We start from the raw sequence: 27,504 nt of genomic DNA, 5'->3' as shown, positions 1-27,504 counted from the left end.
TATGACTGACAGACACTTCAGCCAATTGTAAGGTGGCCTAGTGGCCTTGATGGCATTTCCCGAGAGCGCCCTGCGCAGGCTCCGCCTCAAGCAGACTTCCCCCCCACGCGGGGCCCTGGCAGCGGTAGGTGGCTCCGGTGCAGGGGGCCGGGCCCGGGTCGGGCCTGTTGGGGGTTCGTGACCCCTCCCTGCCGCCTCTTGCGGCAGCCGTTGGGCTAGTTCCTCCCGCGCGCTCCCGCTCCTTGTGCCGCTCTGCCCCCCCCCCCGCAGCTTGGCGGGCAGCTGTGGGGCGGGGCGCCGCCCCCCCCCCCCTCCAGTCCCCGGGCTGCTGGGCCCCCGCCCCCCGGGACCGTTCGGCCTTCAGGCCACGCCCCTCCCTCAGCGCCCCCCGCGCCTGGCGGGTAGCTCTGGGCCCGGGGAGGGGGAGCCCCCTGCACCTCCCGCCCTAGCACAGACACCATCCCCCATCTTCTCGGGGGCAGGGAGCTGGGCTATGGGGCGGGGGGAGGGAGGGGTGATCTGTCTGTTGCGGGGAGCTGGGCGATGGGGAGCAGGGAGCTGGGCTATGGGGAGGGAGGAGGAAATCTGTCGGGGGGAGCAGGGACCTGGGCTATGGGGGGATCTGTCTGTTGTGGGGAGCTGGGCTATGGGGCGGGGGGAGGGAGGGGTGATCTGTCTGTTGGGGGGAGCTGGGCGATGGGGAGCAGGGAGCTGGGCTATGGGGAGGGAGGAGGAAATCTGTCGGGGGGAGCAGGGAGCTGGGCTATGGGGGGATCTGTCTGTTGTGGGGAGCTGGGCTATGGGGGGGGAGGGGTGATCTGTCTGTTGGGGGGAGCTGGGTTTTGGGGGGGAGGGAGGGGTGATCTGTCTGTTGGGGGGAGCAGGGATCTCGGCTATGGGTTGGGGCAGGGGGAGCCTACTCAGGCAGAGAGAGCTGGGTACTTCACTGAGATCCGTGACCTGCCCACTTTGGCGCTTGGCCCCATAGGAACTGTGCCCATCTCCACTTGACCTGACTGATGCACTGGGGCCTGTGTGGCTGCACCTTGCTGTACCTGAGGGGGCTGGGCTGGGCTGGCCACTTGTGATTGGGAACCCACAGGGAATAGCAGCCACACTGATTGCATTTCTTATCTTGCTCAATACAGAACACTCGGCCTTGCTCATCTCTGCAGCACTGATGCCAAGGGGAATTTCTTTGGGGCTGATGTTACCCGGCAGATCTGGAGCCACTGGCCCTGTGCCTGAGAACCCCTGTGTCTGGTGTCTCCTAGCCATGGCCCATGAGGCACCTGGGGCCAGCCTGTGTGAGTTGTGACGTCTGGAGGAGGTGCAGGGAGCAGAGGCCTGAGGCCTGGCTAGGCTGGGTTGTGCTGTGTCACGTGGGTTCCCGGTGTCAGACCAGACCAGGGTGGTGCTGGGCATTGTAGCCTTTCCCTGGGGGTCTTCCATTTGTCCAGCCCCCTCTTGTTGCGATGCGCCGGGACAAGCCTCAGGAACGGGCAGCCAGCTGGCCAGCTGACCACATCAAGGTGCTGATTGCATTGTGGGCAGAGGCAGCCACCTCGCATGACCTGAGCTCACGTGGCAGGAATAGGGTTGTCTACGATGGCATCTCCCAGCGCCTGGCTGAATTGGGCATCTACCGCACTGGGGATCAATGCAGGGAGAAGATGAAAGGCCTCAAGGTGACGTATCGCAAGGCCAAGGAGAACAATGCGGCTGGGAGGCCTCCCATGCGCTGCCCCTTCTATGAGGAGATGGACCAGATCATGCAGCGCTGCGAGAGCACCCGCTGCAGCCTCCTGGCAGAGAGCGGGGAAGGGTCCAGTGCTGTGGACCGGCAGGAAGGCATGGGCGCCCCAGAGTCCTGGGGGGCACCAGCCTTTGAGCCCTGGGATTCCCAGGCTACTGCTGTCTTTGAGCACTGGGAGTCCCAGGCCTCAGCCTCTGACCATTGGGGGTCCCAGGCTGCTGCCTCGGAGAGCCAGGGAGCTGAGGAGGTGAGCTACATGCTACCGGAGGCACAGGCCCCGCTGGGCGAGGTGCAGGCTGTGCAGGTCAAGGAGGAGGAGGCGTCTGCGGATGAGCTGCCACCAGAACCTGGTAAGCCCTTGCTGGCACCTGGTAAGCCCTTTTTGGCAAAGGGTTATTGAGAGGTGCTGTGCTGGGGACCCTGTCTGGAGCTCTGGAATTCCAGCCATGCCAGAATCTCACCATCCTGGCAAGCAGCAGTCCTCTGGCCAGCCTGGGAGCTGGGCCAAGTTGGGACACACCGAGGGCTGCAGCTTCAGGATGTGGAAGGTGGCAGCAGCCATGCTGGCCACATGTCCTTGGTGTAGCTGAGTCCCAGGCCCGTGAGCAGGCTGAGGCCAGGGTTCCACAGGCACAAAGTGCCCCTGTTGTGGGCTGGTGTAGCTGAGCCCTGTTCCCCTGGTGGTGTCTAGACTGGGGGCCACTGTATAGAGGGGCAGAGCAACCTCACTGTTATCACATGGCCTGACTCACCACGCCTCAGAACATTAGGGCCACATCCTTCTCCAGGAAGAGTCCAGTCCCCTGCTGCCAGCAGCCCCATGCCATCTGCAGAGGAATGGGGGCGGGGGATGTTATGTTAATTAAGATGGAGCTGTAGCTTGATCTCAGGCAGACATCTAAGCTGGGCTGATCAACCACCACAGGGGTTCTCCAGCCTCTGGCTCACTGCCCTGGTGATGGACATCACCTGGCCATCGTGGAGGATGGGCATCGCTGAGAACCCCTGAGGTGCAGTGGTGGAGGGCAGAGGTTCTGGGCTGGAAGCTTTTCTCCAGAACTGGTCTATGGTTTTCCTCCCAGTCTCTACGTAGGCTGTGAAGGGGGCCTGAGTGGAGCAGAGCCCCTGGTCACTCTGCAGAAGTTAGCCCTGGCACACCAATGCCGCTCTTACTCCCAGGCCCAGCTTCCATGCAGGCCAGGCACTGCGGCCCCCTCTGAGTTGCACCAATCCAGCCTGGCTGCTTTCTTGTCCTGGCCAGAATCACTCTCCATGCCAGGGCCTGCTTCTGCTGGCGTGCCTGGCTCTGCCACGCTGCTGGTGCATCTGAATTGTATCTGAGGTCTCGGGCCTTCCTCTGCCTGCCTGCGGGCAGAAAGTCAGCCTGGGTTTCCTGCTACTTGTACTGGGCACCATCAGCTTGACCTGAGGTGGGGCACTGTGCCCCTCTTTCTAGGCAGCATCTCTGTCGGTGCCCCAGCCTGACTGCGACCAGGCTTCCAACTCCCTTGCTGCCTCGTGCTGTAAAGTAAACAATGGAAGTGCAGCCCTGGGCGGTACCATACCTGGTGTGTGCCCGGCCAGGTGTGCAGCACGTCCTCACTCTCCGCTCTCGCTCTCTCCAGGCCCTTCCCCAGTTGCATCAGCAGAGCCACGACCAGCCTCCCAGAAGCTGGTCTCGGCGCTGGACCGGCTCGTGCACCTCCGGGCCAAGAAGCGCAAGGCCCGGGAGGATGGCCCACAGGAGACACCACAAAGCCCCAGCCAGAAGCAAGGGCGCAGCCAGCTGGAGCTGAAGCGGGCGCGTCGAGCTGGTGGGTGGCGGGCAGACGAGAGGCAGAGCCTGGCCGAGTTCATCCAGCACGACCGGGAGATGCGGCGGGAAGACCGGGAGTTCCAGGCCCAGCTGCTGGAGAAGCTCTTTCAGAAACAGCTGGAGATGTTGGGGACCCTGGCCCAGTCCACACCCCCAGTGCAGGAGCCACAGCCGGTGGGGCGGGAGGGAGCTGGAGCCAGGGGCGGGCTGCATGCCCCCGCTGTGCTGGAGCAGGGTGTGCGAGCACAGGCCAAGGGGCTGGAGGCCGAGGCGGGCAGCCCTGCCCCTGCAGGGGCCCTGGAACAAGCAGGGAAAACCCCCCAGGCCGTGCAGTATTGGACAGCAGACGAGATCCTGCGCTGGCTGGTGCCACAGCAACCGCTGAACGGGCAGCAGCCCTGGGGGGAGCGGGTTCGGGAGGGTCAGCCGGGCCTCTTAGCCCCTCTGGCCTCACGTGGAGTGGGGGAAGCCGGGGAGACGGAGCCCAATCTGGCCTTGTCCAGAGGAGTGACTGACACCTGCCAGGGTTCTGGTGGGCCGGGGGGAGTCTGTCCTCTCCCCGCCCTCCCTGGGGAAGCCCAGCAAGGCCAGGCCAGCCTGGATGCCAGCGGTGATGGTGCCAAGGCGAAGGGAGTCGTCCTGCACCACGACGACATGGAGACGCAACGCCGGCGCTTCCGGGGCTTCCGCTACCAGGAGGCGGAGGGGCCCCGGGAGGTTTACGGCCGCCTGCAGGAACTGTCCCGTTGCTGGCTGCAGCCGGAGACCCGCACCAAGGAGCAGATGCTGGAGCTGCTGGTTGTGGAGCAGTTCCTGAGCCTCCTGCCCATGGAAATGCAGATCTGGGTGCGGGAGCGGGGCCCGGGGAGCGGCCAGGAGGCCGTAGCTCTGGCCGAAGAGTTCCAGTTCGCTCCCCAGGAGCCTGGGCGGCAGCAGCCCCAGGTGAGCCCGCGGGATCCTGCATCATCCATGGGCACATGGAGTGAGTGTGCTGAGGGTTGGCCCCGGGCTCACTGCCCGTCCTGTCCCTGGTGCAGGGGATGTTGTGTGGCTCCATGACATGGGGCTACGCTGAACCGGGCACCAGGCCCAGACTAGAGGGCACTGAGGGCCACTCGTTGTTCCAGGTGCAGGTGCCCGTCCAGGATGGTGCCAGGGACGTGGATGTGGTGCAGCAGGCTGTGCTGGCCAAGCAGCTGAGGGCGTGCCAGGGGGCCAGCGCGCAGGAGAACGGCTGGCGTGGCGGCTTCTTGGGTGAGTGCTCCTGTCCACAGGGTTGGAGCTGGCTGGCTGTAAATGGCCAGGGCCTCTAGCCCAGGGCTGGGGGCTCGGCCAGGGTGGTCACAGGGGACTAGCAGGAGCTCTCCTGAGTTGCCCGCATACCAGCTGGTGAGCTTCTGCGCCCTGGGCAGCTGGCAGCGTGTGGCGCACAGCCTGAGGGCCCTCAGTGTAAGCAGGACCAGCAGCAGCAAGTTGTGAGTCTGACGTTTCCCCACTCTCCTGCCCGTGGGCTGAGTGCATTGCACGGGGGAGGGTCACTGTGCCTGTGCCCTGGCTGAGGAGGGGCCAGGGCATGAAGGAAATGTCTCAGAGCAACTAGGCTGAATCATGGCCACAGGCTTCTGCACTCAGCTCCCATGAGGCAGGGCCACGCTCTCGTCCCCCTTTCAGAGCTAGGGCCAGAGCCGGGACTGGCCAGAGGTCCCAGGGAGACTGGTGCAGAGGGGTGAACCCAGCTCCCCAGTGCCTTGCGTGGTCCCTTGGCCTCTCGAGCAGTAACTCTTGGTGATTTTTGCTCCCAGGTTCCATGGCGTGTGCTCCACTGATGCAGAGACTGAGCCTGGGGGCGACTGAGCCTGCAGCTCTTCAGCCCCTGTGTGACAGAGAGAGCTCCATGCAGGCATTGCAAGTGGAGAACGGCTTAGAGCCCCTGCAGAGCACCAGGCCCCTGCGGCAAGCAGAGAAGAACGCTGCCCCAGTGCTGCCTCCAGCAGCTGTGAAGGCCAGAGAGCCATGTGGTGCTGGCCCCGGAGGGCACATGGGGACGGGCAGCGTGTCACAGGGCAGAGCCACCACGCAAGGGCACAGCAGCGTCTCGGAGGCTCCGAATGGGGTTATGCGGCTGCCTGTGCCCCGTCCTCCGTGTGAGCAGCAGAGCCCTGCTAGCCACGTGCAGCCAGATCGCACTGGCTCCAAGGGGGACAGGATCTGCAGCTCCCAGCACAGGAGCGCCGGCCGCACGTCCCCAGAGCTTGATGGCCCCTTCCTCAGGGATGGCCTGGTGACATCACTGGACTCCCCATGGGACAGAGAGGGCAGTGCAGAGAGAGCGCCAGAGGGTTGTGTAGCCTGCCCGGGGACACGGCCCCGCTGCCTGGGCTGCACGGTGCTGCGGGCCGAGCTGGATGCTGCCCGGGAGGAACTAAGAATCACCCAAGGTAGGCGCTGGTCACCAGCGTCCCCAGGGGTGTTGGGCTGCTGTCAGAGACAGCTCTGTCTCCAGCCAGGGCCTGACAGCAGCAAACAGACCCCAGATGGGCTCAGCACCTGCAGGCCGCTGGATCAAAGTGGGGAGAGGCAGCACCTCTGGGGATCAGCTCCAGGTTGGCCCTGTTGCCAGGGGTAGGGGAGAGCTCAGTGCAAAGTCCCAGCCCTGGTGCCTGAGCTCAGGGATTTACTCCATGGGGCAGGAGATCTGAGTGGAGCAGCCCATGGAGACAGAGTCTCAGTCCCAGACTGATACATGCACCAGTGGAGCAACTCCACCAGCAGGCAGCGCTGCTGCTGGGCTGTCCCCACATTTGGGTGAGGTTTGGGGGGGTGCTCCCCTGGCTCCTCTCAGCAGGTGGCAGTAGCAGGCTGTCCACCCCGGGCTTGGTCCTGTCAGCAGGCAGTAGTAGCAGGCTGTTAACCCAGGTGCTGGCTGGCATGTGGGAGGGCAGTAGGCAGGGAGATGGGTTCTGCTGCAAGCCATTGGGCGAGATCAACTCAGCGTGTTTGTCCTGCAGCTTCCACCCTGTATGGGCTCAGCGGCGCCCACCTGCAAGGCCTGACCGAGGCCCTGGGCACCATCTCACGCATCCTGAATGACAGGAAGCAGACCACAACCAAACCCCCCTGGGTCACGGCTGAGAGTCCTGACGTGGGCCTGCCCCGACCAACACATGTAAGTGCTCATCCAGGCCAACCATTGCCCTGTGGCCCAGTCCCACCCAGCTGGATCCACAGCTGCTTTGGGAACAAGGCTACCTTGGCAGCTCAGCCTGGGAGAGGGTACTCCTCTGGCTAGTTCCGTGGAAAGCTCTGTCCCCCGTGGCTTCCTGAGTGTCCCAGCTGAGCTGTTTCCTTGTATCCCCCCACAGCTGGGAGATGTCGTCTCTGCTTATTGTGCTCAGAGACCCACCTCTTTACCTGAGCCCGATGCCCAGCTTGGAGCTTACAGGCTCGTCTGGCCGGCTCCTGTTCTCACTCTGTCCCTCTCCACAGCTCTCCTGAAGCCCAAGTGCCTGGTGAGCGTCTGCCTGTGGCCTAGCACTGAGGAGCCGGATGAGTGTTCAGCAGCAGCATGGGCAATGCCAGGCAGAATGTGATCATCTCCCGCTTGGCCCTGTGGGCCCTGCTCCAGCCCAGAGCCACTGGCATCAAGCATCTGGAGTGGGCAGGCCTTGGATGGGATCTCAGGGGCACTGGGCCAGCAGTCCCAGGGCACTTGGAGCTGGATCCAGCATGGTTTGTGCTGAGCCCCGGCAGCTGGTGTCTCATCACTGGACTTTCTAGGGAGCCTTTCCTATTCCAGTAGCTTTTTGATACAACATTCCCAAAGCCTTCTCTCCCCTTTCACTTCTCAGGTTGGTCTCAATAAAGCAATGCACCTCGCTTGGGCCTGGGGCTATGCCTGCACCTGGGAGGAAGTATCTGTCAGGGACTCCCAAGTGCACCATGGCTCATTCAGTTCCCCTGGCAATAGCAGAGAATGGTTTCAGCACCCAGCCTGCCTTTTGGCAGGAGGCCCCTGACAGATGCCCAGTGCTTAGCCCTATGGCTGTTGACAGAGGGATCTGTTGCCTGGTGATACTGACCATAATGTAGTTAGACTTAACATCCCTATAACGGGAAAAACACTACAGTAATGCAGCACTGTAGCATTTAATTTCAGACTACACAAAAAATGAAGATCTTAAACAGAACTTAAAAGGCACAGTGCTAAAAGTGAAATCCCTGCAGACTCTATGGAAACTTCAAGACACTATCATGGAGGTTGAACTTAAATGTATGCCCTAAATTAAAAACACAGTAAGAGAACTAAACAAGTGTCACCATGGCTAAACAAAGTAAAGCTGTGTTTTTTAAAAATGGAAATTAAACCCTAATTGGAAAAATAGCATAAAGTCTGGTAAATGATATGTAAAAAAAATATGAGCAGAAAGTCAAACAAGAATTTTAAAAACAGCTAGCCCAAGACTCAAAGTAATAGCAAAAATTAAGTACATCAGACTCGGGCAGCCTGCTCTACAACCAGTGGGGCTACTGCATGACCAAGATGGTAAAGGAGCACTCATGGACTATAAGACTGTTGTGGAGAAACTAAATGAATTTTTTGCATCGGTTTTCAGGGCTGAGGGAGATTTCCAAACCTTAGCAATTCTTTTTCTATGACAAGTCTGAGGAACTGTCCCAGATTGAAGTGTTGTTAGAGGAGGTTTTGAAACAAATTAATAAAACAAGTAGCAAGTCATCAGGACCTGATGGTATCACCTAAGAGTTCTGAAGGAACTCAACTGTGAAATGGAAGAACTAATTGTGGTTTGTACCTCACCCTTCAAATGAGCTTCTGTACCAAGTGACTGGAGAATAGCTAATGTGACAGAGAATTTTACAAAGGTCTGTAGAGGTGATGCTAGCAATTACAGATCAGGAAGTACTGGGAAAACTGGTTGAAACTGTAGTAAAGAACAAAACTGTCAGACGTAGATGAATATAATTTGTTGGGGTATAGTCAACATGGTTTTTGTAAAAGGAAATCCTGCCTCAAAAATCTACTAGAATTCTGTGAGAGGGCGCTAAGCACATAGACAGGGGGTTCCAGTGGGTAAAGTGTACTTAGATTTTCAGAAAGCCTTTGACAGGCTCCCTCACCAAAGGCTCTTAAGCAAAATAAGCTGGGAAAAGAAGGGAGGCACTCTTATGAATTGGTAACTGGTTAAAAGATAGGGTATGAATAAATGGTCAGTTTTCAGAATGGTTTCTCCCTATGGTTTGTGGTGGGACCATTTGTATTCAACATATTCATAAATCATCTGGAACTAAAGGTAGTCAGCGAGGGGACAGAATTTGCAGTTCATGCAAAATTCTCCAAGATAGGTAGGTTCACAGAAGATTGTGATAAGCTTCAAAAGGATCTCACAAAACTGGATGACTGGGCAACAAAATGGCAAGTAATACATATTGGAAAACATAATGCCAACTATGCATATACAATGATGGTGTCTAAATGAGCTATGACCACTGGAGAAAGATCTTGGTATCATTGCAGATCATTTTCTAAAAATCTCTAATCAATGTACAGCAGCAAAGAAGTAAACAGGGTTGGGAATCATTAAGAAAAGGATACATAACACAGAATATATTATTGCTGCTTTATAAATTGGTGGTACACCGTACCTTGAATACCATGTGCAGATGTGGTCCCCTCATTTCAAAAAAGCTTGGAATTAGAAAATATTCAGAAAAAAATTCTTGATTAGGGTATGGAACAGCTGAGAGAGTAGTGAGACTGGCACTTTTCAGTTTGGAACAGAGTGAGGGGGTGGGGAGGGGTTTATGACAGAGATCTAAAATGATGACTGGTATGGAAAAAATAAAAGATATTCCCTGCCATAGCACAAGAAGTAGAAATTACCAAATTAATTTAATAGGCAGCAGGTTTAAAAGAAGTTTCTTCAGACAATGCACAATGAATCAACCCACTTCATCAGATGCACAAAAGCTTATGCTCCAAACTATCTGGGAGTCTATAAGGTGCCATAGAACTTTTTGTTGTTTTTCAAGATACTAATGGGGTACAAAAAAAAACCTAGGTGAATTCATGGAAAATGGCTGTTAGGTAGGACAGGCATGGATGGTTTCCCTTGTGTCTGTATGGACTAGGAATGGGGTGACAGGTTGAATCACTTCACAATTACCTGGTTTTATTCATTCCCTTGTGGGCACCTTGCATTGGCCACATCAGAAGACAGGATAAAGGGCTATATGGGCCTTTGGTTTGAACCACTAGGATCATGGTGGGCATTTTGGAGGCAGCATTAGAGGGATGTGAGAAAATTCCACCAGCAGCACAGGATGTGTTTCCACAGAACTTGAGATAAGTTGTAAAAACGGCATCTATTCAGCAGTGCAGGGAGGGGAAACAAAGCCTCCTTGACAATGCACTTTGAACGGTGTTTGCAAACCAAGGGCCTTGCAGGGAGCAGCACAGATCCCAGCGCCTGGCTAAAGCCTTCCAAACTGCAACCTCAGCCAGCCAAGTACCCTGCACCTTGTTTCTTACAAAGGGCTGGAACGTAGCGATGTGGGAGAATGCACCACACTGTTTGCAGGGACACCTCTGGCTCCCCGTGTGAGGAGTAACCCTCTTTTTGGGGCAAGGACCCAGGGGCTCTGCCAGAAGGACGTTAGCACCGATGTGGGTCCAGCTCTCAGCCTGGATCACTTCCCCCTTGAAGCTGCAGAGACAACTCACGCAGCTCAGAGCCGGGAGCCAGGGAAGTGTGCCAGGCTGGCGTTCAGTCCCGTTGAGCACAGGGCGGCAGCTGCTTGACCCTGTGGCTCTCTAGCAAGCACGTCCTTTCCTGGGGCCGTTTCCCAAGGTAGGGGCTGCTCCAAGCATCGCGCTGCCACCTGCTCCCCGGTGCTGGGACCGTGGCCGTAGCTGCACGAGCCAGGTTAGGAGCAGTCACTGTAAACCCGCCCGGCCCAGAGGAGCGCTGCAGGAGCGCTCAGGGCGGAGACAGGCGTGGGCCTGTTGCAGCCCGCTGGGCTTCGCGGCCGGACAACGCCTGGGTGCGTCGGTCCCGGGACAAAGGCTCTGCACGGGCCCAGCTCCCCGCGAGGGAAACGCGCGCGTGCGGGGCCGCCGCAGGGCTACGGGCGTCCTCGACGGGGCGGCGCGGGTGTGGCACGGGACGGGCTGGGATCCAGCGCCCAGCACCCACACCGGGCCGCCCCGCTCGGCTCCGGCCCGCACAGCGCGTCACTGCCCCACGCGGCCGGAGCCCCGCTCGTGCCCCGCTTCCCCCGCCCGGCAGGAGCAGGGCGGATAAAACCCACCAATGGCTGCGCGGGCCCAGCGGACTCAGTTCCCAGCAGCCCCCGCGCCGCGGAACTACGACTCCCGGCAAGCCCCGCGCTCAGGAAGGGATTCCCGCTCCCGGCAGCCCCCGCGCGCCTAGCGGAAGCGGTTCCGCTCCCAGCGGCCCCCGCGCGGAGAGAGGCGGCCCCGGCGGTGACAATGGAGGAAATCGGGATTTTGGTGGAGAAGACGCAGGTGCCGGCAGCGCGAGGCTCGCAGCGGCGGTGCGGGGACCCCGGGCCTCCCCGCCCCCGCCGTGCGTCCGTCCTCCCCAGTCCCCTTCCCGGCAGGTGCCGGGTCACTGCGGCTCTGGTGGGGAGTCCGGGCTCCCCCTCCCCGCCGGGCGCGGGACCCAGGAGTCCGAGTTGTTCCCTCCCGCCGGGCGCGGGGAGCCCGGGCCGTCCTCCCCGTTCCTCTTCCGCGCCCCCCGTAGCGTGTCCCACGACCCCTCCCCCCCCCCGAGAGATGCCGAGTCACTGCGGTCCCGGCCTGGAATCCGGGCGCCCTTCCGTGCCGGGCACAGGGCCCTTCCTCCTCCCCCGCCGGCCGTGGAAATCAAGAGTCCCGGTTCCTTCCCTTCTCCCCACCGAGCTGGGCGTGAAACCCCCTTCTGCTCGGAGCCCAAGTCCCCTCCCCGCGCACCTCCAGGGTCAGGGCTCCAGCCTGGGGGTCTGATTTGTGTTTGTTCCGTCTTAGTTGCTGCCTTTTTAGGATAACGTGGGGGAATTTTCATTTCTTACCTTCTCGGGGTTTAGCAAATGCTCCTGTTTGGTGATTAGGCAAGTCCTACGTTCATTGAAATCTGCGAACTCAACATTTTAGTTTTATCTGTTAACTAAAATGACTGTAAATATTTTGGACGCATGGGGGAGGGGTTATCAAGCCACGTTTTACCTGAAAAGTTTGCTGAGTTCATAAAATATTTATAGCTACGTAAACTCTTGTTTCATAGTTAGTAACTTGTGCTGACTGTTTCCTGTCACTGCGTAAAGACAGAGCTTGTACAGGACTAAAGTAGACCCCTGTGTGAGACTGAGATACTCTGAGGGCCCTAGGAGCGGGACCAGAGTGAGGAAGATTTCTGCACAGGGCAGTGTTGTTGGAGCTCTCAGGTGCTTGGTGCTCGCGTAGCTTGTTGGCATGCAGAGATTGGACAAGAAAACAGCTTTTCTGCTTGTTTAGCTCCCAGCTTGTTTCCTAATGTGGAATAAAGTGGTGAGGGAGCTGTGTCCTCTTCTTGCTGCAGGAGAGCAAAGGCTGGTTTAGCCCTCTCCCAGATATGGGTTCATCCTCCGACTTTCACTCGTTTGATGGCCTGATTTTCTCTAATATATCAGAAAACACGTACTTCTGATTATTTTAATAGGCTATGGCTACACCGTAGCTGTAACTCAAAATAATGAATTGTGCAAAGGTTTCGAGTTACCTTATTTTGAACTCTGTGCCATTCAAATGGCACCAGGCCATTTTGAGGTTTCTGCCATCCCTGTCACAACAAAGGGTAGTAGAAACATAATACTGCTATTATTTCGAGCATGGAGTTTAGCCCTGGAGTTGCTGTTGTATCCTGAAATAGTAACAATAGTATAGCCATAGCCACAGGTTCCCTTGGCTTCAACACTATACGCATGTCCAATAAAGTCATAGAACCTAGGGTGACTGGTGAGCTGGACCGGGGAAGGCCCACACAGCAGCACTGGCCATGTGACCCTCCCCCTCCTGGGGAAGGGTTGGGACAGCCCCCCCATCCCCACCCTAGGCTCTGCCTTTCCCCTTCTTGCCTGTGCCACCAGCTGAGGCGGCCTGGGCGTCCAGTGCCAGCAGCAGGAGTCCAGCCCCACTCCTGCACTCACCAGAAGCCATGTGGAAACTGAAGCAACGTGGCTCAGTTCACTTTGCTGTGTTGCTCCATTTCCCACCAGTGAGCGTGAGGGTGGTTCTGCAACATGGCTGGGAAAACAGAGTGAGACAGAGCTCCTTTGCTTGTTTTCCCTGTTGTTGAATGTGTGGGTGCTAGACCCCTGCTCCATGCACCAGTTGGACCTGCTAGCTGGTCCTTTGTCCCTTTGGGGAGGGTGGGAGAGCGGCACATGACCCTGCATGGAGTCCAGGGCCCATGCACCGTCCATTTCAAATTTAGGTATGCTCATTTTTGTTAAACTGCATTTAATTTATGCAAATCCAATCTAGCTTTAAAAAAATGATTAAAATCCATTGTATCAGCTTTGTCTGATTCCCAGCCTTCCTGCCCTAACCTCCATGCCCCATCCCAGAGCCAGGGATAGAACTGGTGTCCTGACTTCTAGCCCACTGCTCTAACCACTGAGTAACGCTTCTGTTTTCTCTTTGCTGTTTGACCTATCTAGAATCATTGAGGTACAAAGCACTGCAGTGGCTATCTAGTCTAACCCCCTTACTGAGGTGCAGGGTTCTTTGTGGTGAAACCATCTAAGAAAGCTGGCTCCAGTCTCCTTTTGAAACTTCCAGTGAGGGAGCTGCTCCCTTGGCTTTCTGTTCTCTCCACTAGGAAGTTATTCCTAAGATTTAATGGAAATCTGCCAGGCTGTAGTTTGGACCTGCTACCTCTTGTCTGCCCTCTGTGGCAGGAGAGAACAACTTCTCCCACTCTTATGGCTGCCTTTCGGGGATGTCCCTTAGCATGTCTCCCCTTTTCCAAACTAAACATGCCAGTTCCTTCAGCCTTTGCTCAGATGGCAGCACTCCATTCCTTTGATTGTCTCTGTTGCTCACCTCTACAACCTGGCCCTGTTGTTCACATCCTTTGTATATATTACTACTACTTAACCCTTGTACTCCGCGTGGAGCACAGGTCATCTACAAGTCTCCACTTCACTCTGTCTTGGGACAGAATTTCTCGCTGGCCCCAGGAGTACCCCAGTTATTGTCCTTCAGTCTCAGTCGATCTTCTCCACCTTGTCCAAGGTCTTCCTCTTTTGCGTATTCCATGCAGATTCCATGTGAGAGTGTAACGGACTTTGCTGGATGCCACCCCCGCTTTCTTCTGTGGATTTTCTGTATATTGGTGACCAATATTTGACACGACTCCAGCTGCAGCCTAGGCAGTGCCATGCAGAGCAGTGCTATCACCACCCATGACCTAACATTGCCTTTGATTTTCTTTTTTTTTTTCTTTTTTTTGCTGCTGCTGTTGAGGTTGTGATCCAACACAGTGCTCAGAGCTGGCTGCCACCAAGCCATTTTTCCTCATTCTGTATTTGTGCAGTTGGTTTTCTTCCTGCCGTGCAGCACCTGACTTTTCTTTGCAGAATTTCATTTTGCTGTCCAGAGCCCAGTTCTCCAATTAATCAAGAACTCTCTGATTTTGGCTGTGTCCTCCCAGTGTTTGCAATGTTGTCCTCCTCCAGCTTTGTGTCATCTGCAAATTTGTTCAGCTTGCTCTCGCTTCCTACTTCTGGGTCACTGAGAAAGATGTTAAACCCACTGCACCCAGAGCAGATCCCTGTGAGACCTGCCTCCAGTCCAACCCCTTCCCGTTACTAGTTACTCAGTTTGTGACAGTTTAACCAATCATGTATCCAGTCTGTAGCCAGTCAGTCAAGCCTGCATGTCTCCAGATTGCTTATCAGACTGTCATGTGGGACTGTGTTAAAAGTAGAACGGCCTGTTAAATGCAGCTAACTCACATGATTAACTAAACAAAATTAATTGCATTTTCAAAAATTGTGGTTAATTGCAGATGTAATCTCAGTGTTAAACCACAGAATGCCAGTTGATATTTATGTTTCTTTTGGTGGTGCACATAAAACGTATTTCAGCCATGGATGGAAAAAATTAGTGGGAACATGGATTTTGCCACTTACTTCCTGTGAGGGCGGTCTCCGGTGATGTCCTGACAACAAACATGTGCTGGGTCATTTTCACAACAGATTTGACAAAAGGCAGAGAAGGTACCAGTGTGAGCTTTTTAAAGCTAGCAACAGCCTAGTCAAAGTGCAGGAATATTACATCCACTGCATCTTCCTGTCTACCAAAGAAGGAAATCTGTCTGGTTTGGCATGGTCTGTTCCTGGTGAATCCCCCTTTGTCCTGCATGTATTAACAAATGGACTCTTGTGTCTATTGCTCTAGTAGCAGCCCAAGTGGTGAGGTGAGGCTGACTGGTCTGTGTTTCCCTGGCTCCTTTCCCATCTCTTAGAGCTGGGTGCTACCTTTACCCTTCTCCGGTCTTTCAGGATCTTTCCTGCCATCTGTTAGTTTCTGTTTTCAACAGTTGCACTGAGATTCCTGCAGCACCCTTGGGTGACTTGCATCCAGCCCCACTACCCTGAATTCATTCCTGTTCTCTGATGGCCCTCTACTCCCTTCATTCCCCTGTGCCCATGTGGCAGACAAATGAGGGGTGTCTGTCTCTTGTTGGGCTCAGGGCCTCAGCACTTGGCACCCTGGTGGCTGGGGTCAGGGTCAGATTGGGATTGAGACATTTGCTGCTCAGAGGGAGCTTCCCCCGTCCCTGGGCTGCGGTCATGGCCTCCGGAGCGTCCATCTCTTACCCTGCCTGTCTGTGGCTGTCCTAGGATGAGCTGCCTGCGCTGGCCATCTCCAGGCCCCAGACCGGCCTGTCCTTCCTGGCCCCAGAGCCTGAGGACCTGGAGGATCTCTACAGCCGGTACAAGGTGAGTCGGGGGCTGGGGTGGTAGGAAGGGGCTGCCCTCGTACAGGAGCTGTGCAGGGAGAGCAAGCCCCAGGGTGGGAGTGGCTCTCAGACCAGACAGGAGGAGCTGGGCTGGCAGGCCCTGAGGGGGGTGTCCTCGCACAGGGGTTGTGGGCCTGCAGGGACAAGCTGGCAAGCACTGAGGAAGATACTGTCCCATGGAAGCACATGGGTTGAGGGTACTGGGCTAGGAGGCTGTGAAGGTGGTGCCCTTGCATGGAAGCATGGAGGGAGGTGAGCTGGTGGATCCTGAAGGGGTGCCATGGTGCAGCGGGGTGGGGTGGGGTGGGGTAGGGCTGGCAGGCCCTGTCGCCTAGAGGGGACCTGGTAACACTTCTGATCAGGGTTGTGTGGCTGAGGTTTGGGGCCAGGGACTGGGTGATTCGGCCTCCAGTAAGCTCTCAGGGGTTTGGTTCTTCCAGTCCCAGCGCCGCCTGCAGCCTGCTGCCCTGCGGAGCATCCAGCCACAGCACTGAGCAGGGAGTTGCTGTGTGCTGAGCCACTTCCTCTAGCAGCTGCTGGGGGCCCCTGAGCAGAGCAGGGAGGAAGAGCTGTCTGTCTGTCTGTCCACCCATCCCTTTGTAAGCTGCAGCAGGGGCTGGAATCCCTGGTGGGGCAGGAGGAGAGGCTGTGTCTGTGTGTGTTTGTCTCTGTAGAAGCTGCAGCAGGAGCTGGAGTTCCTGGAGGTGCAGGAGGAGTACATCAAGGATGAGCAGAAGAACCTGAAGAAGGAATTCCTGCACGCACAGGAGGAGGTGAAGCGCATTCAGAGCATCCCCCTGGTCATCGGCCAGTTCCTGGAGGCCGTGGACCAGAACACAGCCATCGTGGGCTCCACCACAGGTGCTGGAGGGTGGAGTCGGTCAGGAAGGGGCAGGCCCCAGCTCTTCCTGGCTCACCATCATCTGCCTCCCACCCGCAGGCTCCAATTACTACGTGCGGATCCTGAGCACCATCGACCGGGAGCTGCTGAAGCCCAACGCGTCGGTGGCCTTGCACAAGCACAGCAACGCGCTGGTGGATGTGCTGCCGCCCGAGGCTGACAGCAGCATCATGATGCTGACGTCAGGTGGGGGCTCCTTGTGCCTGCCCCAGCATAGCCAGAGCCACAGGGAGCAGCACTCCCAGTGCCGGGGGGTGGGATGCCCTGGCTGTGGTGGGCATGAGTGGGTAGGGGTCCTGCAGGAGGGGGGGTCCCCTGGCCATGCTGCTCGGCTCCTGTGGGGGGTGGAGTCTGCTGGCCAGGCTAGGCGTACGGGGATGGGGTATTGCAAGAGGTGGGGTCCCCCAGCTGTGCTGGGCTCAGCCTGCTGTGTGCCCACAGATCAGAAGCCAGACGTAATGTACGCCGACATCGGGGGCATGGACATCCAGAAGCAGGAGGTGAGGGAGGCCGTGGAGCTGCCCCTGACCCACTTTGAGCTGTACAAACAGGTAAGGGTGAGCCCAGGCTGGGGGTGGGGAAGGACGACCTCCGGGGTGGCTTTTCCTGGGGCTGGGGCTGAGCTGCACCCTGCAGGCCAAACTGGGCAGTTCCTGCGGGGTCAGGACTGTGTGGGGTGGGGTGGGGTGGCAGGCTGGGGTTGCCAGGTTGCTCTCAGAGCAGGAGCTGCACAGCACCATTGACTCTGGGCAGTGCCCAACATGGACCCTGCCCGCTTCCTGGGCCCCTCGGAGCGGGGAGGCAGGGGAGCCCCCAGTAACTTGCTCTGTCCCCTCAGATCGGCATTGACCCCCCGCGTGGCGTCCTGATGTACGGGCCCCCTGGCTGTGGGAAGACCATGCTGGCCAAAGCCGTGGCCCATCACACCACAGGTGAGCAGGGTGCCAGGCGGCGGGGGAGCAGCAATGCCCAGCACCCAGCTGGCATCATGGGAGTCTGGCAAGATCCCTCGCTTCTCAGGCGCAAAGGTGCCAGGACCAGGGGCCCGGCTCAGGCAAAGCCCTGGTTTCTTGCTGCAAGTGCCAGAGGCTGGGGCCAGACCTGTGGGTTGCCCCAGGGAGCACTTGGCCTGTGGCGGACAGGGGGTGTCTCTCTGCTCAGGTGGGAGGGGGCTGTAGCCCTGCACGGGAGCCGGTCGCTCACACGGGGCGCCCATCTCTCCAGCTGCCTTCATCCGTGTCGTGGGCTCGGAGTTCGTGCAGAAGTACCTGGGCGAGGGGCCGCGCATGGTGCGCGACGTCTTCCGGCTGGCCAAGGAGAACGCGCCCGCCATCATTTTCATCGACGAGATCGACGCCATCGCCACCAAGCGCTTCGACGCCCAGACGGGGGGTGAGCGGGGCGCCGCCCGGGGCTGGCTGGGGCGGCAGTGGGGTGTGGGCCCGGATCCAGTGCCGGCTGCAGGGGAGCAGAGCTGCAGCCAGGACCCCTCCCTGCGGGTGCCAGTGTCACGGTGGGACGAGCCCTGTGCTCCCCAGGCAGTTGGGGCGGGGGGCAGGTCTGGGGGGTTGGGGCAGTGGGGGCAGGGCAGGACGGCAGCCAAGATGCGCAAGGGCAGCATAAAGGGAAGGGGGGAAGTGGGACAGGCGCCCTGCTCACCAGGCTGTCCCCCTTCCCCAGCCGACAGGGAGGTGCAGCGCATCCTGCTGGAGCTGCTCAACCAGATGGACGGCTTTGACCAGAACGTCAATGTCAAGGTGCGGGGCAGGGGCAGAGCCGGGGCTCTGCTGTACGGGGGAGGGCGGTGGAGGCTGCTGTCCCCGTGGGGTTGGGGGCCAGGACCCGGGGAGCTGAATCTCCCGATTGCAGATGGGGAGGGGGCTCTCTGGAAGCTGATTGTGGGCTCCTGCCCCCCAGGTTATCATGGCGACAAACCGGGCAGACACGCTGGACCCCGCCCTGCTGCGGCCCGGCCGACTTGACCGTAAGATCGAGTTTCCCCTGCCTGATCGGCGCCAGAAACGTCTCATCTTCTCCACCATCACCAGCAAGATGAACCTGTCCGAGGAGGTGGACCTGGAGGATTGTATCCTGCCTAGTGCCTGGCACAGGGGTAGATGGAAGGGAGGCTGGGGGGCCTGGCAGGGGCCAGGGGCCGCGTCCTGCTGGGAGCCCGGTACAATGTTGTTTCCTGCTAGAGCCCATGGCTGGCAGGGCCTGGGGGTTATGGCAGGGGGAGGGTGTGTTGTGTCACAGGGCCGGGCACAGGCCAGGGGCCATAGCTGGGGGTGGGAGGGGAGGGCTGTGTCCTGCTGGGGGCTATAGGGGGAGTGTCACACTGGGGTCTGGCAGAGGGGCACAGGGCGTCTTGGGCTCAGCTCATAAGCAGTTGCCTGTCAGCCCTCTCCCCACTTCTCCCTGCCCCCCAGCCCTCGGGGTGCATCCAGCCCCTGACGCTCGCTCAGTCACACAGGCCAGGAGTGCAGGGTGCACTGGCCCAAGAACCCCTCCCTGGGCAGCCCGGGCCGGGGGCTGCAATGGGAGCTGGGAGTTGTCCTGTCCCCTTCCGATGTCCAGCTGGATGGAGGGTGCCAGGAAAGACCTGGGCTGATCAGCTGCGCTCAGAGTGGGCAGGCTGGCCCCAGGGATGGGGCTGGGCCAGGGCCCCAGCTTAGCTGAGCCGGGGTTGCCTGGTTCTGCTTAGGGGATGGGCGGGGGGGAGCTGGCTCCTGTCTGTACCTGCATCCCCAGGCTGGGGAGGTCACTCTCCAAGCCCAGCCCCAACACGTGCCAGGCTTGTTGCCAGGCCAGCCTGCTCCATGGGCGCAGAGCTGGGTCCCACCCCACTGGGAGGGGTGCCCGGCTGCTCCCAGGCTCAGAGGAGCCAATCTGGCAGCCTGGCCGGCCCTGGCCCCTGGGAGGAGCTGGTGTGGGTGGTTCCCAAGGCCCGGCCCAGATGCTGTGCAGGGCTTTCCCTCACTGCCCTCCAGATGTGGCCCGGCCAGACAAGATCTCCGGTGCTGACATCAACTCCATCTGCCAGGAGGTGAGTGGGGGGCAGGGGGCTGGAAGCAGCTGGGGCGGCTCGGGGTGGTGTGGTCCTGCTACTTCCCCAGCCAGCCTGACCCCTCCACCAAGCAGCGGGGCTCTGGGGGCCTTGGGTGGGCGACGTGTGCAGGGTGTGAGGGGGTCACTGGGCTGGGGCTCGTGCCCATTGTGTGCAGGGCGGGGTGGGAGTCGCTGCACCTGGTCCCCCATCCCCTCCCCCTACGAGTGCATGTAGTGGGGCGGGGTCCCCTCCACGTGTGTGCCTTCCTGTGCAGCAGGCAGGGTCACAGATCTCGGGCCCCTCGCACTTGTCTGTCGTGCATAGCACAGGTGGGGGGCGGGGCTGTGTCCGCATGCCCCTCCCCTGGGGCGATGCCCATCGTGTGTGGGGTTGTCACTGCACCCAGCATCTCCCCCCAGGCATGTGCTCGTTTGTGTAGGGAAGGGTCCCTGTGCCCGACGTCCCACCCACGTGCCCCTCTGCAGGGCGGCAAGGGGGAGTCTCTGCACCTGCGCCTGGTGTCACCCCTTCACCCCGTCCCTGTGTGCACCGCAGGCATGGGGCGGTCACTGCTTTGGTGTCACCTCTCGCCCTGTACCCCTGCGTGGGGGGTGGGGGTTGTCACTGCACCCGCGTTGCCCCCCACCCTGTCCCTGTGTGCGTTGGGGGTGGTGAGGTGTCACTGCGCTGGCGTCACCCCTCCCGTGTCCCCATGTGCGCAGGGGGGTGGGGGCAGTGGGGCGTGAGGTGTCGCTGCTCCGGTGTGGCCCCTCACGCCGTCCCCGTGTGCGCAGGGCGGCATGCTGGCTGTGCGGGAGAACCGCTACATTGTGCTGGCCAAGGACTTCGAGAAGGCGTACAAGACGGTCATCAAGAAGGATGAGCAGGAGCACGAGTTCTACAAATGAGAGACTGGGGGGGGCGTGGGGCAGGTTCAAATTCCCCCCAATAAACCCAGCCCCAGCTCTCCACTTCTGCCGCCCTTGCTGCTGTCTGTTCCTGGGGCCCTTCGCCCTCAAGCACTGGTGCTCCTAGCCTGTGTTCCCCAGCTCCTGCGACTCCCCTTCCAACCTTGGGGCCCTGTGGACCCTGCCCCCAAGCACTGGGGTGTACAAGCTCTGAGCCCATTGGGTGGTGCTCTCGTACTGGCTGCCCCTGGCTGGCTTCATGGAGACCAAGCCTGTGCAGCGCTGCCCCCGTGGGACACCAGACCAGGGGCAAGTTTTCTGCGGGGTTCTGCAAAGGCAGCTGCTCCAGCGACAGAGGGACCCCGCCTGGGAGCCAGTCCAGCAGTTGGAGGTTTAGGAACACCTGGAAGGTGGGGCAGCACCCTGCCTAGCCTGGCCAATAACAGTCCCAGGACCTGCCATGGTGGGAGCAGCCAAGACTCCCTGCAGGCAACCCTGGAAGCCCTGCTGCTGAGCCAGCCGGGTGGGTGGCTATGACTCCCTGCCCACAAGCCTGGCAGCCCCAGCCTCATGCCAGCTACCACCATTGGTCTGCCCCCGCCAGCCTTTCCTCCACGGCTTCCCCAGTAACCTGACTGAGCCAGGCAGCCTGGCTCCATTTGAAAGCCTGGTTTGGTTTGCGGAGGCCCTGGGGTGATCGCAGCGGGGCCTGGCCCTGCCTGCTCTCACCTGGTGGCTCGCGAGCAGAGGGTTAGTCTGGAGCACTACACAGCCACAGATGTGGCTGCAGGTATCTGCAGCTCGTCTTCACAGACGCAGATACCAATGTTGTGTCTGCGCCAGGCTCTAGCCTGGTCTGTGCTGAATGTTCAGCTGCCCGGCTCTGTGCAAGCACCACCCCCTTGCCATAGCTCTGCCGCCCACGGCTGGGCAGCTGGAAGAGTTTGGCCAGTGCCTGGGCTGCAGTCTGGGAGGTGGATTAACCCCTGTGCAGGGCATGTCCTTCCCCGGCAGCAGGAAGCAGCTGCACTCAGCTCCATCTGTGTCCCTGCTTGGGCCCCTGCCGTACAGGCACAGCCCAGGCCCCTGAACACTGAAATGCTTTGGACTGAGTTGTGTTGGGGCTCTGCATGGCCCCTTCTGCCCACCGATGGTGGTGGGCTGCTGCGGCAGCAGTCGCCTGGCTGGGAATTTGGCTTTTCTGAATTTTTGGGGGCTGACTTGGAACAAGTTTTTTCTGGAAATGCAAAATCTGCCCCAGGCAGGAGCCTCTCCTGGGCCTGGCCCCACCCCAGAGGAAATGAGCACAAGCCACTGAATAGAAACCAGCATCACCCACCTCCCCTCTATTAACCAGGCACTGAAGGAGCCCTTGCCAGCTTCCTGCATTTGCCAGGGGGAGGGGAACAGGCTCCCTCTGGCTTCTCCCTGGTACCAGGGAGGCTTTGGTGGGTCCCAGGGAGGGGGAACCCTGGTGGCAGGGTGTCCATCTGCTGGAAACGCAGGCAGCTATTTGTGCTTGGCTGCGGGTGACGCCCTCCTGCACGGGCCCAGCTGTGAGCAGAGCGGGAAAGTGCACCTCAGGAGCTGCTTCTCCCTCTCACCTGCCCGTCTCTGAGGCAGAGCAGGGACACCAGCCCTGAGTGGGGAGTCCAGCCAGGGGCATGTGCTTCCCACACTTCTCCCACATCCCAGCTCCTCGCCCACTGCCCCTGCTCCTCAAACCTCAGCCATGGGACGTGGGCTGCAGCCATAGAGACCTTCTGTTCTGCCTGTAGGGACTGACCACAGGCCTGCTAGTGCATGCGTGGAGGCCTACCCCACGTTCCCTCCTAGCACTGCGCTGTGAGCCCCACAGCTCTGAGCTCCAGCAGTGTCCTGCCAGCGTTGGGACTATGACGTTCCCTCCAGCAGGGCCCTGGGAGCCCCAGAACTGTGATCTCCAGCAGAGCAGGGCAGCACGTCTCTGGAAGTGGGCTGGGACACCTAGGAGGTGCATGGGTTACACTTACAGGTACGTATATAGAGTTTTTCTAGAGGGGAACTAGATACACTGCACTAGCAGCTCAGTTTGAAGTTATCTGAAAAAAACAAACCAAGAGGTTTCTGGTGCCTACCTGGTCCCTGCAATCCTGGTTAACATCCCCTGCCATCAGAACTGGTTCCCTGACCAGGAGCCTGGCTAGGGGCAGGGTCTCTCCGGCCTGCACCCTGGTGCCCCTGGCAGCCACATGGAGTGAAACCAATGGAGACAACTGGAGCTCACATTCCCGCCTGAAAAGACTAAGGTGAATAAGAGGTAGAAGGAGACGTTCTCCAGTGGGACCCTCAGGGCCAGCGCCAGAGCTGGTGTGGGTCTGAAGCACCGCGCCTCAATATAGAGGCAAACTCAGTGGCCGAGAGGAATGTTCTTCTTCAGGGCCATAGAACACAACCCACGGGCCCCCCAGCTGTCTCCCCTGGCTTCAGAGGCAGGGACAGCATCCGATAATGCAGGCGTGCCAGGCCCATGAGCTCTGAACGACCTCAGGGAATGGCAGGCTATGAAAAGGGAGGCCCTGTCTTGTACCAAGCTCTACCTGACACTTGCTCGCTGTGTCTCTGGGCCTGTACATCACCCCAGGAATGAAGAGGCATTAGGAGGTGGAGTGGGGGCAAGCTGGGCCCTTTTCCCCTTCTGCATCAAAGCAGGCGAGAGCACCAGGCAAACCCAGTCCCAGCCAGCACTTTCCCATCCTGTCGCAGCCTGACAAACAGGCTGAGCGCACCCCCCCGGCATGGGCCTGAGGGAACCACATTTCCACGCCCCAGCACAGGCCTGGACTGCCCAGGGTAGGTTTCCTGCCAGGCACAAAGGGCCCAGTGGGGCACTGGGGTTGGCGGTGCTGATACCTGAGGGCTGGCTACTTGTGTGGATGGGCACTGGCTCTGTTTGCTGCTCAGGGATGCGGCCTGGCTTGGCAATGCAGCAGCTGCAGCTCCAGGGTTAGCAAACAGCCCCCAAAGGGTGGGGTTCCTGCTCTGGAGAAGCCCCTGGGGTGGGGGCTGCCATTCTGCTCCGCAGGGCAGGGCAGGAAGTGCCCGCGGGGTGAACGCTTTTAGCCCTGTTTAATTCAAGCCAACCCAACCAGGGGCTGCGTGGGACCCAGGCCTGTTTTCCAGTACCTGGATCTGCTCTCTGGCGCAGGTGCACGGCGCTGCCAGCGGAGAACCCTCACCTGCCACTCCTGGCCCTACTCAGGGTCCCTGTACCGCCGCCCGGGGCAGCCGCACCCTAGCCAATCCCATCCATTGCCTGCGGGGGAGCCCCGGGATCAGGCAGCTCCCATCGGTGGGCGCTGCAGGAGGCCCGGGCACCGAGCAGCTGACCCCGGTGAGGAGCAGCCCACGTGTAGCGCCCGATCCAGCTGGGCAGGATGCTGCCGCCCCGGGCCATCACACATGCACGTACAGTGCTGGCCCTGGGAGGATAGAAGCTGCCAGCTACCGCATTGCTGCGCCCGTGAAAGCACGTGTTCGAGGCCCCCAGCCGCTGTCTGGACTCGCAAAGAGGTGGGACATTTGGATGCCGTATCTACAACGGTCCACCAGGGGGCGCCCGGGGTGCTGAGTCACAGAACTGCATTGGGGAGAGACTTTCGTCAGTCCGGCCGGTTAGCTCAGTTGGTTAGAGCGTGGTGCTAATAACGCCAAGGTCGCGGGTTCGATCCCCGTACGGGCCAGAGAAGCTTTTGGGTCCTGCCATGGATAATTGCAAACCGCGGCAGAGCCAACCAGGTGTCACGGCATCGTCTCTGCAGAGCCTTTCGAACCGGGACAGGCAGGAAATGGGGCGTCACAAATTCTACCTCTAGGCCCTCTTCCTCCTTCCCCGACGCTGCTGTTTGTCAGGCCTCTCCTGCCCCCAGCCTTCGGCTAGAGAGAGGGCAGGGCTGGCCACAGTCGGAGGCTAGTGACTGCAGCGCCCAAAGCAGAGTCTGGCCAAGCTTCAGAGTAGTAACCGCATTAGTCTGTGTCTCCAAAACCAACAAGAAGTCCTGTGGTGCCTTATAGGCTAACAAATATTTTGGAGCATAAGCTTTTGTGGGCAAAGACTCATGCATCTGACCAAGCTGGTCTTTGCCCAAAGCTTATGCTCCAAAATATCTCTTACTCTCTAAGGTACCACAGGACTTCTTGGTTTTTTTGGCCAAGCTTGCGTCAGGCAGCCTGTCTGCTCCACGGGCAACTACGGAGGGGCAGGGGATGAGGTACAGGCAGTGAAGCCAGCATGGGGAGGGCTTCAAACCAGCCACTGCTGAGATACCAACCCATCCAGTGCTCTTGTGGGGCGAGGCACTTCTGGGGTCCAAATGCAGCAGGTGTATGTTGTGGGGCCAGCCTTCCAGGGCTCTAAACCCCACAGACACCTGGAGAACAGAGGCGCTGCTTCCTGGGCTCACACTTAGCTGGGTCAGGGGACATCGGGGGGGGGGTGTCTGTTACCTGGTGGGGTGAAACTGAACTGTGAAGTCACCATTCCCTCCCCCTCAACCCAACCAATCCACTCCTGCCCTTCGACAATGCCCTGCTGAGCTGGCAGGGCCTGTTCTGAAAGGAAACCACACAACACTTCTGGTACGTGATCCCTGGGGTGCGGCCTGGGAGTGTGGGATGGCCTGTAACTCCCCATCCTGGACTGTCCCCCACAGAGCTTTGATAATGATGAACAGCAACTCCCTCCAGGTGCTGTTATCACTCAGCACAACAGCAGGGAGAGCCCCACACCCAGCTTGATTGCACTGAATGCTCCCAGAGACATTGCTGAATCACCAGGCCTGCTGTCCAGGAGGGAGGGCAAAGGAGGCAGCTGCCCAAGAGCCCCAAAGGGTCTGGGATTTGGGGCCCTTTAAAGCACTGCCAGAGTCCTGGCAGCCTGCTCTGGGAAGGGCTGGATGGGGGCAGCTAGTCCCTAGCCCTCCCCCTTCTGGCTGAGGCCCAGCCTCTTCCAGGAGCTCAGAGCAGGACCCTCTCACCTTGCCCAGGGGCCCAGCAATGCTGTAGACCTCCTGCAGTGAATCACAGAGAGGGAGGCACCAGCCAAATCCCTAGCCTTGTATTTTAGAAATATACCATCTGCACTGCTCACCTTTGCTAATTGGTTCACCACTTCATCAATGGAAAGTGGCTGTACACCAGCCTTTGAAAACCTGAGTGCTTAGCAGGCACTTCAAGCAAACTCACTGGTAAGACTTGTTATGAATGGGAGCTGCAAAGGAAAATCTAAATGCACCTGGAGAGCTAGGAAAGGGAAACACTAACCAGCCTCTGCAAGAGGGTTTGAGGAAAGGTGGCAAAGATCCAATGTGAGCGAGCAGCAAAATTCAGACCTGAAACTGACTCACAGCAATATCTCTCCTTTGGTAGAAACAGAGACAGAAATGAGGGGGATCTCTCCAGGAACAGACAGGAGGAAATGAGCTCTTCCAGAACAGACCCCCGCCCTGACCCTGGGCTCATCCGAATGTGTGAGTATGGAAAAGTTTAGGTTGCTGTGTAAGATGTATTGTCTTCATTGTATGGGTGTTTGGAAATTATGTCTCATCTAGGTTTTTGTGCCTGTTGTTCTTTCCTATAACCAAGAAACCGACCAGGGAAAAATCCCTGTGTTTTGCTTCAGTTCATGATTTTTTTTTAACACCAAGCCTTTTACAATGCTTGCAAAGATAGTCTTGTTTTAATAATAAAAATGTTTTTTTCTTTGTTAACAAGTACTGGTTGTTGCCTCATGTCCTGCAGGGGCTTAAAACTGCATGCCTGACCACAGACACATTTTTGGAGAGCTCACAGATCCCTGCATGCTTATGGTTTGGTGCTCTTGTTATTTCTTTCCAAGCCTTTTGGAAAAGGAGTTTGGGGATTTTTCCCTCAGGGATGAGATTCCAAGAAATTTCGTTCCTGGACAGCCAATTTTGTACACTTGGGAATGGCAGCTACTGATTGATTTCAGGGAAAACTGAATTCAGGAGAACTTTTCTATCTCTGGGAACTGCAGAGATAGAATCTAGCAGTGTTTTATTTGCCTGTCTGGGGCTCTGTGTGGGGTCTGGCCCCAACTCCAAGGAGCGATCATTCTCTTCCAGCTGAGCAATGAGCTGAGCTTGGTGGATCTGCCACGAGGGAGCCCTCTCTTCTTGCATAACCGGGCAATGTGTGTTTTAAGGAGCTGGTAATATGCCATTGCTGCTGCTCAGGGAAGCCCCCTTCAGTGTGCCAGCCTCCTGGTGGATCACTCCTCTCCAGGGCTAGGCTGTAGGCCTCTCCACCTCTGGGGGCTGCAACTCATTGCCTTTCAGCATGCCTGTACCTCACTGGCCACCCTTCTTTCACCTGCCCCCAGTGACTGTTGGCTGGTCCATCCACAGGTTGCAGATGTAACACGGTTCAGGAGTCCTCGAGTTCTGCACCCCATCCGCAGCCAGGAGTGACTCTCACTCAGCAGATTGAGGTTTATTAGGCAACAGGAATACAGCATGAGACAGACTTGTCAGTACAGCAACCAGAAGTGGTCCGTCCGACCTATTTTGCGGGGAGGAGATGCCCCAGAGGGAATCCTAGGCCTGGAGATCCTGCAGGGGCCCTGCCTGCTTTGTTCATCTCGAGCCTCAGGACTAACTCCCCTACAATTGTCCAGCTTTTAATTAATAAAACAGCCAGGCCCCACCTCTCCCTTTGTCTAAAGAAAAGGTGTTACCTGGTTGCCTAGATTACAGATGGTCAGCCAGCAGGAATTCCACACCCCATGTTGAGCCACTTACATACACAAACCCCCACAGCTTCATCCCAGCTACTCTCTGTAGCGTCTTCTCCTTCTCCAGGTGTCTGGTCAAGGGCACCACATGGGCCAAGTATAACAGCTCTTAATGAAAACACCACAGGACTAGCAGCTGTCAGCAGACCGGTTTGGGCTGGGGGTCCTGGACCTGTTTGTAAAGATCTTTGCAGATCTTTACCTAGCTGCATGCTACCCCACCCTGCTGATGGTTGGGTCACCTCTTAGCTCATAGAGGAA

General features: G+C 58.4%; 2 protein-coding genes and 1 non-coding gene across 4 annotated transcripts; all 3 read left to right on the top strand.

The window, feature by feature from the left end:
- Nucleotides 1–1,166: 1,166 nt before the first annotated feature.
- LOC142003898 (uncharacterized) lies at nucleotides 1,167–9,209 on the top strand. Of its 2 annotated transcripts, XM_074981256.1 has the most exons (7): nucleotides 1,185–1,307; nucleotides 1,667–2,106; nucleotides 3,382–4,514; nucleotides 4,700–4,826; nucleotides 5,375–6,010; nucleotides 6,581–6,738; nucleotides 7,059–9,209. In XM_074981256.1, the coding sequence occupies exons 2-7, from the start codon at nucleotides 1,674–1,676 to the stop codon at nucleotides 7,065–7,067; spliced, it is 2,496 nt and encodes an 831-aa protein (XP_074837357.1). In that variant the 5' UTR covers nucleotides 1,185–1,307; nucleotides 1,667–1,673; the 3' UTR covers nucleotides 7,068–9,209. The 2 variants fall into 2 exon arrangements, with proteins under 2 accessions (XP_074837356.1, XP_074837357.1); XM_074981255.1 differs by having other exon boundaries at nucleotides 1,167–2,106.
- A 1,798-nt stretch (nucleotides 9,210–11,007) lies between these two features.
- PSMC4 (proteasome 26S subunit, ATPase 4) lies at nucleotides 11,008–20,516 on the top strand. Its single transcript, XM_074980574.1, has 11 exons — nucleotides 11,008–11,115; nucleotides 15,477–15,575; nucleotides 16,270–16,456; nucleotides 16,536–16,682; nucleotides 16,938–17,047; nucleotides 17,335–17,428; nucleotides 17,721–17,888; nucleotides 18,177–18,253; nucleotides 18,414–18,582; nucleotides 19,487–19,542; nucleotides 20,340–20,516. The coding sequence occupies exons 1-11, from the start codon at nucleotides 11,080–11,082 to the stop codon at nucleotides 20,451–20,453; spliced, it is 1,257 nt and encodes a 418-aa protein (XP_074836675.1). The 5' UTR covers nucleotides 11,008–11,079; the 3' UTR covers nucleotides 20,454–20,516.
- A 3,585-nt stretch (nucleotides 20,517–24,101) lies between these two features.
- Nucleotides 24,102–24,175, top strand: TRNAI-AAU (transfer RNA isoleucine (anticodon AAU)). Its single transcript has one exon. It is a non-coding gene; the product is annotated as a tRNA-Ile (tRNA).
- Nucleotides 24,176–27,504: the final 3,329 nt, after the last annotated feature.

This window comes from Carettochelys insculpta, chromosome 30, assembly GCF_033958435.1.
Source record: "Carettochelys insculpta isolate YL-2023 chromosome 30, ASM3395843v1, whole genome shotgun sequence".
NCBI classification, from domain to species: domain Eukaryota; kingdom Metazoa; phylum Chordata; order Testudines; family Carettochelyidae; genus Carettochelys; species Carettochelys insculpta.
Note: the sequence above shows the minus strand (reverse complement) of the source record. Positions and strands in the feature narration are given on the sequence as shown.